Source organism: Moschus berezovskii, chromosome 6 (genome assembly GCF_049115385.1).
Source record: "Moschus berezovskii isolate FMDL1 chromosome 6, NW_MosBer_1.0, whole genome shotgun sequence".
Lineage (NCBI taxonomy): Eukaryota > Metazoa > Chordata > Mammalia > Artiodactyla > Moschidae > Moschus > Moschus berezovskii.
Window position 1 is genome coordinate 116,923,850 of NC_142465.1, and position 14,135 is coordinate 116,937,984.

Here is a 14,135-nt window from a genome sequence, read left to right on the forward strand (position 1 = left end):
TGTGATACACTTAAGTTAGGTGGTTTATCAATATGATCATTTCCCTGGGGACATATTTCATGGAGCCCTCCACCCTTTTCCCACCTGGACGGCCGTCCTTGAGGTCGGAGTCTCAGCTGTCCTGGGACCTCCCTTCACCATCATTCTGTGGAGTACGTCACTTCGTTCGTGTGCGGACCCATGTTATCTTTTATTTTGGGGGCAGCGCAATCGGCACTTGTGCTGAGGGGTAGTCCTGAGATATTCCAGAGGCGTAGTCCTGAGATATTACCTGTCCGAAAAGGTCTTACTGCGTATTTAACTCAGCTTGGCTAGGTACAGAATTTTAGATTAGAAATAATTTTCTCACAGATTTTGAAGATCCTCATTTTCTTTTGGCTTCAAAGGTTGGTGTTGAAAAGTCTGATGAAACTTAATAGACTTCTTTCTTCATATCTCTGGAAGTTTTTAGGTTCTTCTTTTCATCCTAGGTATTTCAGTACTTACTGATGACATCATCTGGGGTGGGTCTCCATCCATTTTCCTGGACACTTGGCGATTCCTTCTCTTCTACAAACTCAGGCCCTGCATCTTTGGGGAAATTCTCAATAACGCATGAGTGGTATATATTTGGGATCTTTCCCTGCCATCCCAGTTTGTTGACTCTGCTCCTTCTTTCAGAAAGATCTATGAGTTAGCTGTTGGACCTCCTGATCTCTCTCTTCTGGGAGAAACTCTTTTTCAATTTTACCCTCTACGCTGTGATTGGATTTTTAATTCCCATGATCATATTTCTGTTTTTGAAGAGTTAGAAGTTGTAGGGACTTCCTGGTGGCCCAGTGGTTAAGAATCCACCTTCCAATTCAGGGGATGCCAGTGCGATCCCTGGTCAGGGAACTAAGATTCCACATGCCATGGGGCAACGAAGCCCGCGGCCAGCAAGTAGAGAGGAGCCTGTGCACTGAGCTACAGAGAGAAAAAAAGCCCAAGCGCCGAAATGAAGAGTCCATGCACCACAGACCCAATGCAGCCAGAATGAAATTTTAAACAAAGAAAGAATTAGAGTTTACTGTTGGCACATTTTTATTTTAGCACCTGTCCTTGTTTTGTGATTGCAGCGTTTTACGTTTAAAGACATCAATCGTTTGTTGGTATGAAGCTCCTGAAACCCTCATAGTCTATAGTGTCTGCAGCACGCGTTGACAGTGGCCCAGTGCATGACTGAGAGCCCTTGACATGTCACCTCAGCCTTCTCTCTTTCCCCTTGTCATACAGCCCATCGAGGAGAACTTAAGGCCAGTGTGGGGGCCGATGGATAAGTGCTACCCCGTGACCACTCAGGTGGGTAAGGGCTGGGGACTCCTCCTTCCCTGGAGTGGGGTGGCTGTCCTGGGCCTCCTTGGGGGGCACACACAGACAGAGTATGGGCCAGGCAGGGAAGGACTCCCGGGCACTCTCAGCTGTATGTGACGGCCCCTGTTTCCCTCTGTAGAGACGCAGAGTCAGCAGTGGGAAGAAGCACGACTCCGAGGTGAGTGAGGCCTGGCCAGGAAGGGCCCGGGGCTGGGGGCTGTCACCTGTCAGGGCTCCCTGAGACAGGAACTCTGTCCAGAGCATGCTCAGGGTCCCAGGGATAGTGGCGGGGCTCCTTTAGGAAACTTACAGCCCGACCACACCTCGAGCTGAGAAGGGAGGGACTTCCCTGAAAAAACAAAGAACTACCCACTCCAAGAGTGCACAGCAGCAGGGGAGGGCTAGGGCATCAGAGGGCCTTTCTGCCCGTATTCCGTCCTCTCGCCTCTCCTTGCAGGCCGTGACCCTCAAGGCAACGCGAGGACCAAATGATGCTGCCCCCAAGGAGGAGACTGCTGTCTTGTCTAGGGAGGAGGGGCAGGTGGAGCCCCCGGGGGAGGAACCAGCCAGCCTCATTCCTGGTGCAAAGGGAGTGACTGAGAAAGAAGAGGTGGCAGGGACCCCAGGATGGCAGGTAAGGAAGCCTGGTGCTCACTGGAACACCGTCCCCGTGTGGGTCCTCCTGGGAACCCCCCGGGCTCTGCAGGGTAGAGGGGAGAGGCCAGGCCCACGCCACCCTGGCAACGGTGGGGGGAGGCCAGAGCACTCCAAGACCACTGAGTCAAACTGCCATCCTGATGGCGCAACAGCTCTGTGGAGCTGAGAGGTGCAGACGCGATCTGAGCGGCGAGTGGATCTGAACCCTGGCCTCCCCCGACTTCTCGTGAAGTGAGGCCCGTTTCCCCATCTGCACAATGTAGAACCTGCCTCATGCCACCCCGTGCCCTTCTCCCTTCCTAGGAGAATAAGAAGGCCCAAAAGGAGATGGCCATGTACGTTTCTGGTAAGACAGCAGACCCCACCCTTTGCAGCAGGACTGCCCTGCTCCCTCATCTCAGGGACCCTGCCAGGTTACAGATCGCTGGGCTCCTCCCTGACCCTCCTGGCCCAGGGAGGGGGCGGGAATGAAGCCCAGGTAGCCTGATGCCTAGCTTTTCCTGAACGAGCCCCCTGCATCCTTCCTCCTTCTTGGGTCGGCAGGACTTGGGGCTACTCCCCTTGGACTGGAGGAAGGTTTCTGCTCTTTTCGCAATGCTGACCTGTTCTCCTGGCAACAGAGGATACCCTAGCCTTCGGCCAGGTTCCTTCCAGCAGGTACCCACAGGGCATGTCTGATTGTGCCTTTTAGATGCTTCCAAGGAGGACATCGTGGAGGAAAGGCCCGGGGGCTGGGTCCCCCAGCTCTTGAGGAAGCTCTGGCTGGGCTGGTTTCCCGCCTCCGACATCCTCAAGACTCAGAGCCATGAGTGACACTGCATCCAATAAATCCACAGTTGTTGCTTCAGCATGCCCGTTTTCCTCCTTTCAGGGCCCTCAGTTTCTACAAACTCAGTGTGGCTTTGTCCACGGCCCCGGTCCCAACAAGCTGCAGGAACACCACCTCCTGCCACTAAGCCCCCCACAGTGGGTATGCTGGAGACTCTAGGGGGCCCTGGCTGGTCTTCTGAGTCAGTGCCAAGGGACAGACAAGGTTCCCTGAATGTTGAGAGCTGACTGTCATGAAGGCACAACTGGCTTGATTAGGGGCGGTGCTTCTGACCTGTCTGGGGTCTCCCAGCTGTTAACCTCAATGTGCCAGGGAGTCTGCCTAAGACTCAGGTGAGCAGACAGTCATTACAGCCATTGGGTGGTGTCTGTGTGAGCTCAGTCCAGACCAGACTGGGGGCTGGAGGTGGTGGTGGAGGATGGGAGTCTCTGCCCTTGGCCGAGGCTCCAGGCTTAGAAGGTCACAGCCTCAGAGTCGGCGCAGGAAGACAGGACCTGGCAGCCATCAGAGGCAAACCTCCTATAGGCTGAAGGGGAAACAGAAGCCCAAGGTCACAGCAAGGACAAGGGCCATGGTGTCGTCCTCTGAGCTCTGCAGGGCTTCCTTCAGCTCTGCCATACCACTGTCACAGGGCCAAGGGTGACCCTGTCCCGAGGCCATGCCTGTGGTCCTCAGGGGCTCATTTCTGGCCCCTGACTACGCTCCTGAGAGCCTGGCCTCACCTGGCCACTCCGAGGATGAAGCCCCGTGTTGGAGCCAAGCTCTAGCGTGGCCGTGAGTGGGGACTCCTACTGGGCAGGCACATGGGGGATGAGTGTCCTTAAAAGGCAGGGAAATGGGGCCCATCCTATAAATAGGCCCAGGGAGGTACTCCCTCTTGGGAAGACTTCCAGTCTCAAGAGCAATGGTTTACCCAGTATACTGCTTCTCAGTCCACCTGTGTTCTGGGGCTGCAGACTTGAGGTGCTGGCTGCGGCCTGTGGAGCCAGGTGGCTGTGGCTAGGCCTGAAATGTGGGTGTCAGAGCTGATGGGCCCCCCTTATCCCATGGGGGCATGAAATCTCTTCCCAGACCATGTGGGCTCCTCCCAGCAGAAGCCAGGATCTGTTTATATAGGCTTGGTCACTACGCCCAGGAACCGAGGTTGGGTCTCCCAGGGTGTACTAATCCTCAGTACACCCATCTCACAGCACACCCCACTATACCTTCAGAGCCTCAGTACACCCATTGGTTAACGGGGTCAAATGCCAGGTAAGGATGAATCAGGCTGGGGGTGCAGGTTGGTTTTGGGGAGACTGCTGAGAAGGAAATGGCAGCCCACTCCAGTGTTCTTGCCTGGAGAATCCCAGAGACGGCAGAGCCTGGTGGGCTACCATCTATGGGGTCGCACAGAGTCGGACACGACTGAAGTGACTTAGCAGCATCAGCAGCAGCTGAGGTCACATGACTGCCAAGGAGCTGGTCAGGGGTCACAGGTGGGACTCAAGTCAGGGTAGAGCCACCAGGCACAGGTTTATTGAACATCAGGGCTACCGCTGAGGTTGGGGGCTGGGTGCCTGCATCTAGCGGGGCACCGCACAGAGCTGGTACGGGCCTGGGGTCACCAGGAAAGCAAAGACACCATGGTCGCTGGGGCAGGGCTGCCCGGTAGGCACCGAGAAGCTGAAGTGCTGCAGGAGGCTGGTGAAGAAGAGGAAGAGCTCCATGCGGGCCAGGGGCTCCCCGAGGCATGCGCGGCGGCCTGTGGGTGGTTACGGGGCTCTGTGAGCCTGGGCTCTACCCCTCCAAGACCCCCTCAGGATGGGGAAGCAAACCGGGCACCCCCCCACCCCCAAGGTACCTGCAGAGAAGGGTATGAAGGCTTCCTGCTTGACGAAGCGGCCCTGGGCATCCAGGAAGTGCTCCGGATGGAAGCGGAAGGGCTTCTCCCAGATGGTCTCGTCCTTCAGCACTGATGACAGGTTGGTGATGAATATCGTGCCCTGGTTGCAAATGTCTGGCATGGGTGAGGTCTGGACTGGGTGGGGGGTGCCCAGACCCCTGCCGCCAAACACACATGGGCACACACACTGCCTGGCACACACTCGGATTCATCAAGTAACCCTCAGCCCAAGAGGCTTCTCAGCACCTTCCCTGTCCCCATGGAAGGGTGCCCTTACTGCCCCTCTGCACAGGCTCCTCCAACACTGTGACACATTCTAGTTTGTCTTCCCTGCCCGACCAGGGGCTCAGAGTGGACAGAGCCAGCCCTGCTCCACACTCCTCTCCACGCCCACCCAGGCTGGGACATTCAGTACCTGCAGCCATGAGGTCGGGGTGGCTTGGATTCCAGTCCTGGCCACACTTGGCAACACTCACACTGGGGCTACCAGGTGGCAGGTGGTGCAGAGCTGGGGTTGGGAGAGCCACAGGCCTACCTTTGGGATGTGGAAGCCCTGCACCTCGATGTCATGGGATGTCATGTGTGGCACTCCCAGTGGGATGATGTCCGCAAAGCGTTGTACCTCATGGACCACGGCCACGGTGAAGGGCATGAGGGCCTGATCCCCCATCTCTGGTCGCCTCACCTGCCCTATGACCTCATCGATTTCCTGCTGGACCCGTCCTGGAAAACAAGTGTCCTCGTGTGGTCAGACCCAAGGGCTGGGCTCCCGCCGCCTCCTGATGCCAGGTTAGGCCTGCGTCCACTTGGAGGAAGGCGCTGTCACCTCTGCGCTGTGGCTCATCCTCTGCACAGAACTGCTGACTGTGGCCAAACCAACTGAGCTCAGACACCTCGGGCTGTCCCCTTCCTACGTTTCCCACCCACCCCGCACCCCAGGCTAGACTCACGCTGCACGTCTGGGTGCAGGATCATGAGGAGGAGGGCCCAGGCCAGTGTGGTTGAGGTGGTGACCATCCCGGCGGAGAACAGGTCGGCCACCACCAGGCGCAGGTTGTCATCATTGAAGCTGCTCTCGGGGTTCCCCTTGGCCTGGGTCACACTGGGAACGTAAGCTCAGGGACAGGGATGAAATCCCCACATGGCCTCCCACTCTGCTCCGGACACCCAGGGTGTCTGATCCCTCGGTGATACACAGGCCTGAGTTTGCCTTCTGGGCCCTCAACACACATCCCTGTCCCGATCACCTTACCTCCTTCATCTCATCCAGGAAGGCGTCAGTCAGGTCTCGGGGTGGCTGGGTTGGGTCCCGGGTCATCTTCTGCTCGGCGATCAGCTCATCAATCAGGGCCATGAAGGCCTTCTGTGCCGGGAAGACCTTGGCGGCCAGCCCTGGGATGCGCAAGAGCACTGGCACAGCTTCCACCACCTGTGCGGGCCACAGCCATGGGGCCCTGGGACCTGCTGGTGCTCAGACGCTCACCAGTCAGGTCCCAGCTTCCTCCAGTGTCCCCACCATCGACCTTGTTCCTCCCTAAGTTCACACCCTGCCCCTCTCTTGGCCCTGAACCCAGAAAAATAAACCTAAAATGTACATTTCATGGTTACTGGTCCCTTGCAGTGAAGAAGTCCTCCCACCCCCAAGCGCACTGACACCCCCCCCCCCACCCCACCTCTCCCATCTAGGCTGTCTGCCATCTCCACAATCCAAGCCTTTTCCTTGCAGGTGCCTTTCCCGAAAAGCCCTTCCTCCTCCGGGGGGGACCCGTTGGAGGACCGAAGACGTCTCTACAGAACTCTCTTCTCGCACCTGGCGAACTAAGTTAAACTCTTCCTTCAACGCATCCTCCATCACGTCCAACAGATTAACAATGCGAGGATCGTTGTACTCGAAGCGGCACCCGAAGGTCAGGGAGGCGATCACGTTGCTCACTGCTTTATTCAGGAGGTCCTTGGGGCTAAAGGGGCGTCCTGGAAGGGGACGGTGCAAGGTAGGGCGTCGCCTCCATGTCTTCGTTCCCAGGCCTCTCCAAACCTCCCAGACCTCCAAGTCCCTCAGCGCCAGCACTCACTCACCGGCCTGGTCGGCGAAGGCGGCACAGAGGCACGAGGCCTCCTCGGTCACCCACTGCTCCAGTGACTTCTTCCCCAGGCCGAAGTTGCGCAGGGTGGACAGGGAGAAGCGCCGCTGCTCGCGCCACGCCTTCCCATAACGCGCCAGGATCACCCCTGGGGGCGGGGCGGGCACGTGGGCGGGGCTCGGGTCTGGCCCCGCCCCGCCGGGCTCTGCTCGCACCCCGCCCCCTTGGGGGAAGGTCTCCGCCCCTGCCCGCCCACATAGGCCTCGCCCTCCCCTCCCAAATCCCTCCCACTTTGACACCCCCTTCCATCAACGGCCTGGTCCCATTCGCTGTCGGCCCACACTGACGGGGCGCCTCTTGGCTCCACTTATATTTTACCACGTGGGGAAGGTCCTGGCCCACCCTGCCCTGCCCACCCCGACTTAGTCCTCTTTCCTGCCCGCCCCGACGTCCCCTTCGCGCTCGAGTGGCCCTGGGCCGCCGTCTCTTAGTGAGGCCCCGCCCTCTGCCTCCTCCAGTTTCTCCTCCCGCGATGCTCCGCACAGTCCCCTTTCTCCACCTGCCGCCCCCTCAGATTCGTTGGCTCTTTCCTGCACCGAATGTCCGCGACCCTGCCTCCGCCTGCAGGGACGCGGCCTGCCCTCTCCGCTTGCCTTCGGCGCGCGGCCCGTAACCCAGGTGCTCGTAGACGGCCGGAGGTGGACGGTCGGAAGTGTCCTGGCTGCGGTACACCAGCGCCTCGCGCACAGCCGCCAGCCCGTTGAGCACGACTACCGGCGTCCAGACCTGCTGCAGGCTGAACACGTTCCCGAAGCGGCGCCGCAGCTGCAGGCCAAAGGTCGAGGGTGTTTGGCAAGCCCAGGCCCTGCCAGGCTGTGGGCTCCGCCTCCTGGCGTCAGCCTCGGGGCACCTCTGGGCTCCCCTCCAGCAGCAAGCAACTGCAAGGACTTTATCTAGTCTTGTGAGCCCCAGGGGCGTTACATCCACTCGTTTTGAGGATCTCAAGTTCGATCAGACCATCCTAGTCCTAGACCCACCTATGACTGTGCAAGGGTCACCAAAATGGTCAGTAGGCCAAGTGAGCGTCCTATTTCACAGGTGAAGAAACTGAGGTTCATAGAGGGGAGCAGGGAGGCCCAAGGTCTCATGGAGGCAAAAGATTTGAACCGGATCACTGTGCCTCTCTCAACCTAGGCTTTCTGATTCAAATAGGGCTCATGACCAAACTCCTGTCGCCCATTCTCAAGACGTTTCCTCCCAACGTGACCCTCAGGGACTCAGGCTCACGTCACTGAAGAACAGGCCGGCTGAATCCCCAGCCTGTTGCCATGCCGTAAAGCCTCCACCCCCGGCCCTGTCCTCTCTGACCTCTGTTTGGAAAAGCCAAACTGTTCTCGGGCCCTGAACAAACGCCCTCCCTCAGGAAGCCTCTCAGATCCGCCTCCTCCTCTTGGTCCAGTTCCTCTTCCGGCCTGTGGCTTCACCCAGCGCCCACTGTCCGCTGCTGGGTGGGGCCCTAGGACCACCGCTGCGCACTCCCCACCCCTCCGTGCTACCTGGTTAAAGCTGGGACGCGGGTCCTCGAAGTCCACCTGCAGCAGGTTACCCAGCACCGGCAGTGGCGTGGGGCCTGGTGGGTAGCGCGCGGCCCAACGTGAGCGCCGGTGCATCAGGTCCAGCAAGAGCAAGAAGATGAGCACGGCCACGGCCAGGGGCCCCAGCGTGTCCCCAGACAGCAGCCCCATGGCTGCCTCCGTGTGCGCTGGTTCCTCACCACACCGGCACCCAGGACCAGGCCAGCAAGGCACTCTCCCTCCGCCTCCAGGGCTCCGCCAGTCTGGGGCCTCTCTATAAAGGGAGCGGAGAACCGGCCTTTGCCCTCTGCCCTGAGGTATCTTGTCAGGGAGATTGGGCTGCCAGAGGGTGCAGAGCGGGGTCAAGGAGAGTCAGGTGCACGGGTGGCCACCGTCCCTCACCTGTGCTCTCCACGTGCTTCTGGAGGGTGGCTGGAGACCCCAAGAAGTTCCCCCTCCCCGGCCTGACCCCCCACTTTGGCAGACCTGTCACCCTCTAATGTGGTCACAGCTTCGCTCCCAGAACATGTCCCTGTCTTCCTCCTGAGCGGCCTTCACCTCCCAAGTATGGTGCTGGCCCTTGCCCCGTGCTGGAGGGAGGACCTAATGACCAGAGGGACCCCCGATGGAGTTCCTGGTGTCCCCTCACTTCCCACTAGTACACTCAACACACACACAGAATCACACACTCGGAAACCACATTTACACATAGTCACGTACTGACTAGCCCGTGCTCACATGCATATCTACACACCCACAAAACCACATCCATGAACGCCTGTGTTACCACCTTCCACTCACAGAGACCCAGCACCAAGGTCTCTAGTTCTCAGTGGATTCCTGGACTCCACCGACCTCCCTATACCTGGAGGCTGTTCACCGTGATGCTGGCAGCTTCACCTGACTGGCTCTGTGCTCAGTTTCCACCTGTTATGGCTGTGGGAAGTTTGAATCTGGGTTACAGAGGCAGCAGGATCATTTTCAGAGTTCCCTAGTCTCCTGACCAGCCAGTTTGGTGGTCCTGAGGTCTTTTCCTAAGTTTGTTACAAATTGGTCCTTGGACTTTCCAGCTCTTGTGGTATTGAGGTGATGAATCTCCTCATGCAGGTGTCCATTTCCTGACTTGGAAAAATGTAAGGTGGGCACTTTACCTTGTTGGCTGGGCTGTCACTGAGCTCAGGGCACTAGGGTGGCTCAGCATTTGCTGTCATTTTCCTTAGAGATGTGGGCCTGCTTCCTCTTCCTAGATTTTGTCCTTCAGTTCAGATGCTCAATTGTGTCCAAGCCTTTGGAACCCATGGACTGTGGCATGCCAGGCTTCCTTGTCCATCACCAACTCCCAGAACTTGCTCAAACTCATGTCCATCAAGTTGGTGATGCCATCCAACCATCTCATCCTCTGTCGTCCCCTCCTCCTCCTGCCTTCAGTCTTTCCAAGCATCAGGCTCTTTTCAAGTGAGTCAGTTCTTCCCATCAGGTGGCCAAAGTATTGGAGTTTCAGCTTCAAGATCAGTTCCTCCAAAGAATACCAGGACTGATCTCCTTTAGGATTGACTGGTTTGATTTCCTGCTTTCCAAGGGACTCTCAAGAGTCTTCTCCAACACCACAGTTCAAAAGCATCAATTCTTCGGCGCTCAGCCTTCTTTATAGTCCAGCTCTCACATCCATACATGACTACTGGAAAAACCATAGCTTTGACTAGACGGACCTTTGTTGGCAAAGGAACGTCTCTGCTTTTTAATATGCTGTCTAGGTTGGTCATAGCTTTTCTTCCAAGGAGCAAGCATCTTTTAATTTCATGGCTGCAGTCACCATCTGCAGTGATTTTAGAGCCCAAGAAAATAAAGTCTCTCACTGTTTCCATTGTTTCCCCATCTATTTGCCATGAAGTGACAGGACTGGATGCCATGATCTTAGCTTTTTGCATGTTGAGTTTTAAGCCAGCTTTTTCACTCTCCTCTTTCACTTTCATCAAGAGGTTCTTCAGTTCTTCTTTGCTTTTGTCCTTGAACATCAGCTGTTAAAACTTCAGAAGACAAGGGGATGAAAACCAGACGGGGATGTAGTTTCTTGGCCCTCTCACAGGCCTGCCGAGGACCTCAAGGGATGGATTCCTAGGCCTCCCCCCTCTCCGTAGGTCCAGTCCACTCTGGCTCCAGCACATACCCCCCGACCCTGACTCTCTGGTTCCTTCCAGTCCTCCAGCAAAGGTGCAAATGCAGACCTTGGTACCACCCTGCACCAGTGTGTATCACCTCCAGATTGGAATTATGGCTGCCAGGCACTCCCTTTTGGTCAGCCTCTTGCCTGCTCCAGGCAAGAGGTCGGTCACATTATGCCAGGGTTCTGCTAGCCTCAGAACCCTCCAACAACTCAAGAGGTAAGATTTGACGTTGAGTTTTTAAACCAGTGAAGCTGATGGGAACTCAGGGGCCCAAACCCATTCAAATGTAAAGGCATGGGAACTCAGAGGGTGGGGAAGGGGGCATTTCCTGGGCAGGGGTCAAGACCCCTGCCCGCCCCCCGCCTCCCCCCCCACCTCCCCCCCACACCCCGCCATTCCCGGAGTATGTGAACACAGCTGGAGTAGTTCAGGGTCCTGGAGGCTCTCCCCTAGTTGACTGAGAGCCTGGAGGAGGCGCTCTGCCCTCCTGTACCCCCTCTTACCCTGTTCCCTCCCTCGCACCCCACCCCCCAACAGTGAGAGAACAGGACAGAGTGCTTGTGGTCTCCAGGTGTGGGTCGTCAACATTTGCAATCCCTGCTTGGCTTGTGCAAGAGGCTCATCCCCTGCCAAATTCCCACATCGCCAAACTCCTGCCAGGCCCACGGCCAGTGGGAGGGGCTGGCTGGGGCCCAACTGCTCTTCCTCAGTTTATCCAGCCTTTCCTGCCTCTTGCCTTGGTCAAGGCTTGGATTCCGTTCCACTCTATTGGGCACATCCTGTGCCGGTTGCTGGGCTGGGTGGAGGGATGGCAGGGGTGGGCCCCTGCTTCAAAGTGCTCACACCAAGAGGAGGAGGGGGAGCCAGGGAGGTGACACGCCAGGCCAGCAGTTGCAGGATGGCTTTGAGGGCTGCAGGGACGTTTCCCCAGGCTGGAGTAGACTTTCTGGGAAAACTTGGAGGACTTCGGGTGGCTTGGGACTACAAACCGAGGTAACCTGACTGCGGGATTAAGGCACCACTGCAAAGCAGCAGGACGGTGGCAGCTCCAGGTGGGGCTTTTAGTCTGGCAGAGGACTGGATCGTGGGAAACTCGGGTTCTTGGGCCTCAAGGAGGCAGGGAGACCAGCTTTGAGGCCAAGAGGGGAAAAGACCAAGAGGGGAAGACCCGTGGGGAGCCCTGGGGACTTCTCAGAGCCAGTCCGTGGTCTCCCATCCTGCCTCAGTTGAGTGTTTCTGTCCCCATTGGCAGCAATCTTCCACCCTGGACAGCCAGAGAGTCCAGTGGTACTGGCGGGGCTGGCAGGATGGACATCACAGCTTTGTCACAGTGGCCCCGTTAAACTGCCTCCATCTACCCTTTGTGTCAAGCCCTCTGCAAACAGTCACCCTAATGGACGTATGAAGGACAGTGACAGATACTCTTGTAATTCAGGCAGTGCCCTCCAAACACCGGGGATGGGGGCTCTAGTCCAGGACAGGGTGGCCTTGACGAACACCTCAATCGTGAAGCCAACGGCCTGTTTCAATCCTTGTGCAATCGTAGCCTTGGATTACCCTGCACTCACATGCCAGGCACTGCTGTTCACACCCCATCCTCCCCACCCCCTGTAAGATAAGTGGCTTTATGGTTCCCAAGGCACGGAGTCTCAGGGGTCACAGCAGCGGGTCAAAGTCATAGAGCACCATTAGGGTCGATCTCAAAACTCAGGCTCTGGACCACTGCTCTACAGTGGAAATAAACCTTCTTTGAGGCCGGAGGGCTAGCATTTAAGTTGCTGCAGGCTTACTGTTTTAGAAACATAGGCGGCTCTTGCTGGCTTCTGCCCTGGTGAAGCGGCTGGTGTTGGAGGGATGGGCACCCCTCCCTCGCCGCGCCGCCCCCCCCCGCCCCCACTCCCCCCGCACACCTCGGGGTTGTAGGTGTTGGCCCCGGCAGGGAAGGTGCCTCCGATCCCGAGACCTGGGCCCGAGTCCTGAGTCCGGGGAGACGGAGACGTCAGCAAGATGGCAGGCGAGCAGCGCCCCGGGCCTGAGCCCCCAGGCACAGAGACCCGGCCCTGGACAACCAAGTCTCGATGCGGAGCAAGCTCCCTGGAAAGCAGGTGGGCAGCTGCAGTGCCCAGCGAGGGCGCGGGGAAAGTTGGTGGCTTTTCGCTCGCCCCCGCCCCCGCGGCAGACACCCATTCAGTCCCCACTCCTGCCTGGGGGCGGGAGGAGTGGGAGCCGGCTCCGGCCGGGGCGGGGGTCCCGCGGGCCCAGCGGTCTCACCTGACTCCGGTACCGCCCGCGGGGGTCCAGGCTGCGACCGAGCCTGCGAGTCCGCCCGCGGACAACGGGGGGCGGGGCCAGGAGCCGCGGGGTGCAGGCAGATTCCTGGGATTTTCTGGGAACTGGGCTGGGCAAGACGGGCAAGTTCTGGAGCTTGCCTGTACAACGTGAATTTACCTCAGGCTACTCAAGGTGGTCACCTTAATCTTGTGTTTTTGAACCGTGGTTTAAAAACTTAACTCTTAAAAAATACACCAACACTGCGCACCTATCATAGAATGGTCAAAATCCAGAACACTGGCACCACCCAACTCCGACAAGGGTGAACTCTCATTCCCTGCGGGTGGGTGGGAATGCAGACTGGGGCAGCCACTTTGGAAGACAGTTTGGCAGTTGCTTATTAAAAAAAAACAAAAACCTGAACACTTGTGTTTATAGCAGTTTTATTCATAAAATTGCTGAAGAGTGGAACAGCTGTCTTCCAGTAGGTGAATGGATAAACTGGGGTGCATTCAGGCAACAGAATATTCAAGAGAAACTGAGCCTCTTAAAGGTGAAAGAGTGAAAAAGCTTAAAACTCAACATCCAGAACACTAAGCTCATGACATCTGGTCTTATCACTTTGTGGTAAATAGATGGGGAAAAAACGGACACAGCTTTTCCTGGGCTCCAAAATCACTGCGGATGTGACTGCAGCCACAAAAGTAAAAGATGCTTGCTTCTTGGAAGAAAAGCTATGACAAACCTAGACAGTGTATTTAAGCAGAGACATCACTTTGCCAGCAAAGGTCCATATAGTAAAAGCTATGGTTTCCCAAGTGGTCATGTATGGATGTGAGAGTTGGGTCATAAAGAGGGCTGAGTGCTGAAGAACTGATGCTTTTTAACTATGGTGCTGGAGAACAGTGTCTCTTGGACAGCAAGGGACCAGTCAGTCCTAAAGGAAATCAACCCTGAATATTCATTGGAAGGACTGATGCTGAAGTTGAAGTTCCAATACTTTGGCCAATTGATGTGAAGAGCCAACTCATTGGAAAAGACTCTGATGCTGGGAAAGATTGAGAGCAGGAGAAGGGGATGACAGAGGATGAGATAGTTTGATGGCATCACTGACTCAATGGACATAAGTTTAAGCAAACTCTGGGAGATTGTGAAGGACAGGGAAACCTGGGGTGCTGCAGTCCATGGCATCAGAGTCGGGCCCTGAGCAACTGAACAACAAAAAGAAACGAGCTATCATGCCTTGAAAAGGCATGGAGGAACCTTAAATGCCTATTACCAAATGAAAGAAACCAATGTGAAAAGGCTACATACTGTGTAACTCCAACCATGTGACATTCTGGA

The 14,135-nt window shown here is 56.8% G+C and overlaps 1 protein-coding gene across 3 annotated transcripts; it reads right to left on the reverse strand.

Annotated features, from left to right (window-relative positions):
- Positions 1 to 4,305: 4,305 nt before the first annotated feature.
- Positions 4,306 to 12,920, reverse strand: LOC129536920 (cytochrome P450 2D14). Of its 3 annotated transcripts, none has more exons than XM_055396124.2 (11): positions 12,792 to 12,920; positions 12,431 to 12,614; positions 8,338 to 8,629; positions 7,435 to 7,606; positions 6,777 to 6,929; positions 6,511 to 6,671; positions 5,953 to 6,129; positions 5,651 to 5,792; positions 5,236 to 5,423; positions 4,659 to 4,800; positions 4,306 to 4,559 (listed from the first exon to the last, which is right to left on the reverse strand). In XM_055396124.2, the coding sequence occupies exons 3-11, from the start codon at positions 8,524 to 8,526 to the stop codon at positions 4,381 to 4,383; spliced, it is 1,503 nt and encodes a 500-aa protein (XP_055252099.1). In that variant the 5' UTR covers positions 8,527 to 8,629; positions 12,431 to 12,614; positions 12,792 to 12,920; the 3' UTR covers positions 4,306 to 4,380. The 3 variants fall into 3 exon arrangements, with proteins under 3 accessions (XP_055252099.1, XP_055252101.1, XP_055252100.1); XM_055396126.2 differs by having other exon boundaries at positions 12,431 to 12,496; positions 12,792 to 12,807; XM_055396125.2 differs by lacking the exon at positions 12,431 to 12,614 and having other exon boundaries at positions 12,792 to 12,909.
- Positions 12,921 to 14,135: the final 1,215 nt, after the last annotated feature.

Coding starts and splice junctions, on each gene's coding strand:
- LOC129536920 (XM_055396124.2), bottom strand. CDS start 8,526: ATGGGGCTGCTGTCTGGGGACACGCTGGGGCCCCTGGCCGTGGCCGTG. Junction 7,607..8,337: donor CGCGTCCCAGCTTTAACCAG/GTAGCACGGAGG, acceptor TTTGGCCTGCAG/CTGCGGCGCCGCTTCGGGAA. Junction 5,424..5,650: donor CCTGCACCCAGACGTGCAGC/GTGAGTCTAGCC, acceptor CTTGTTTTCCAG/GACGGGTCCAGCAGGAAATC.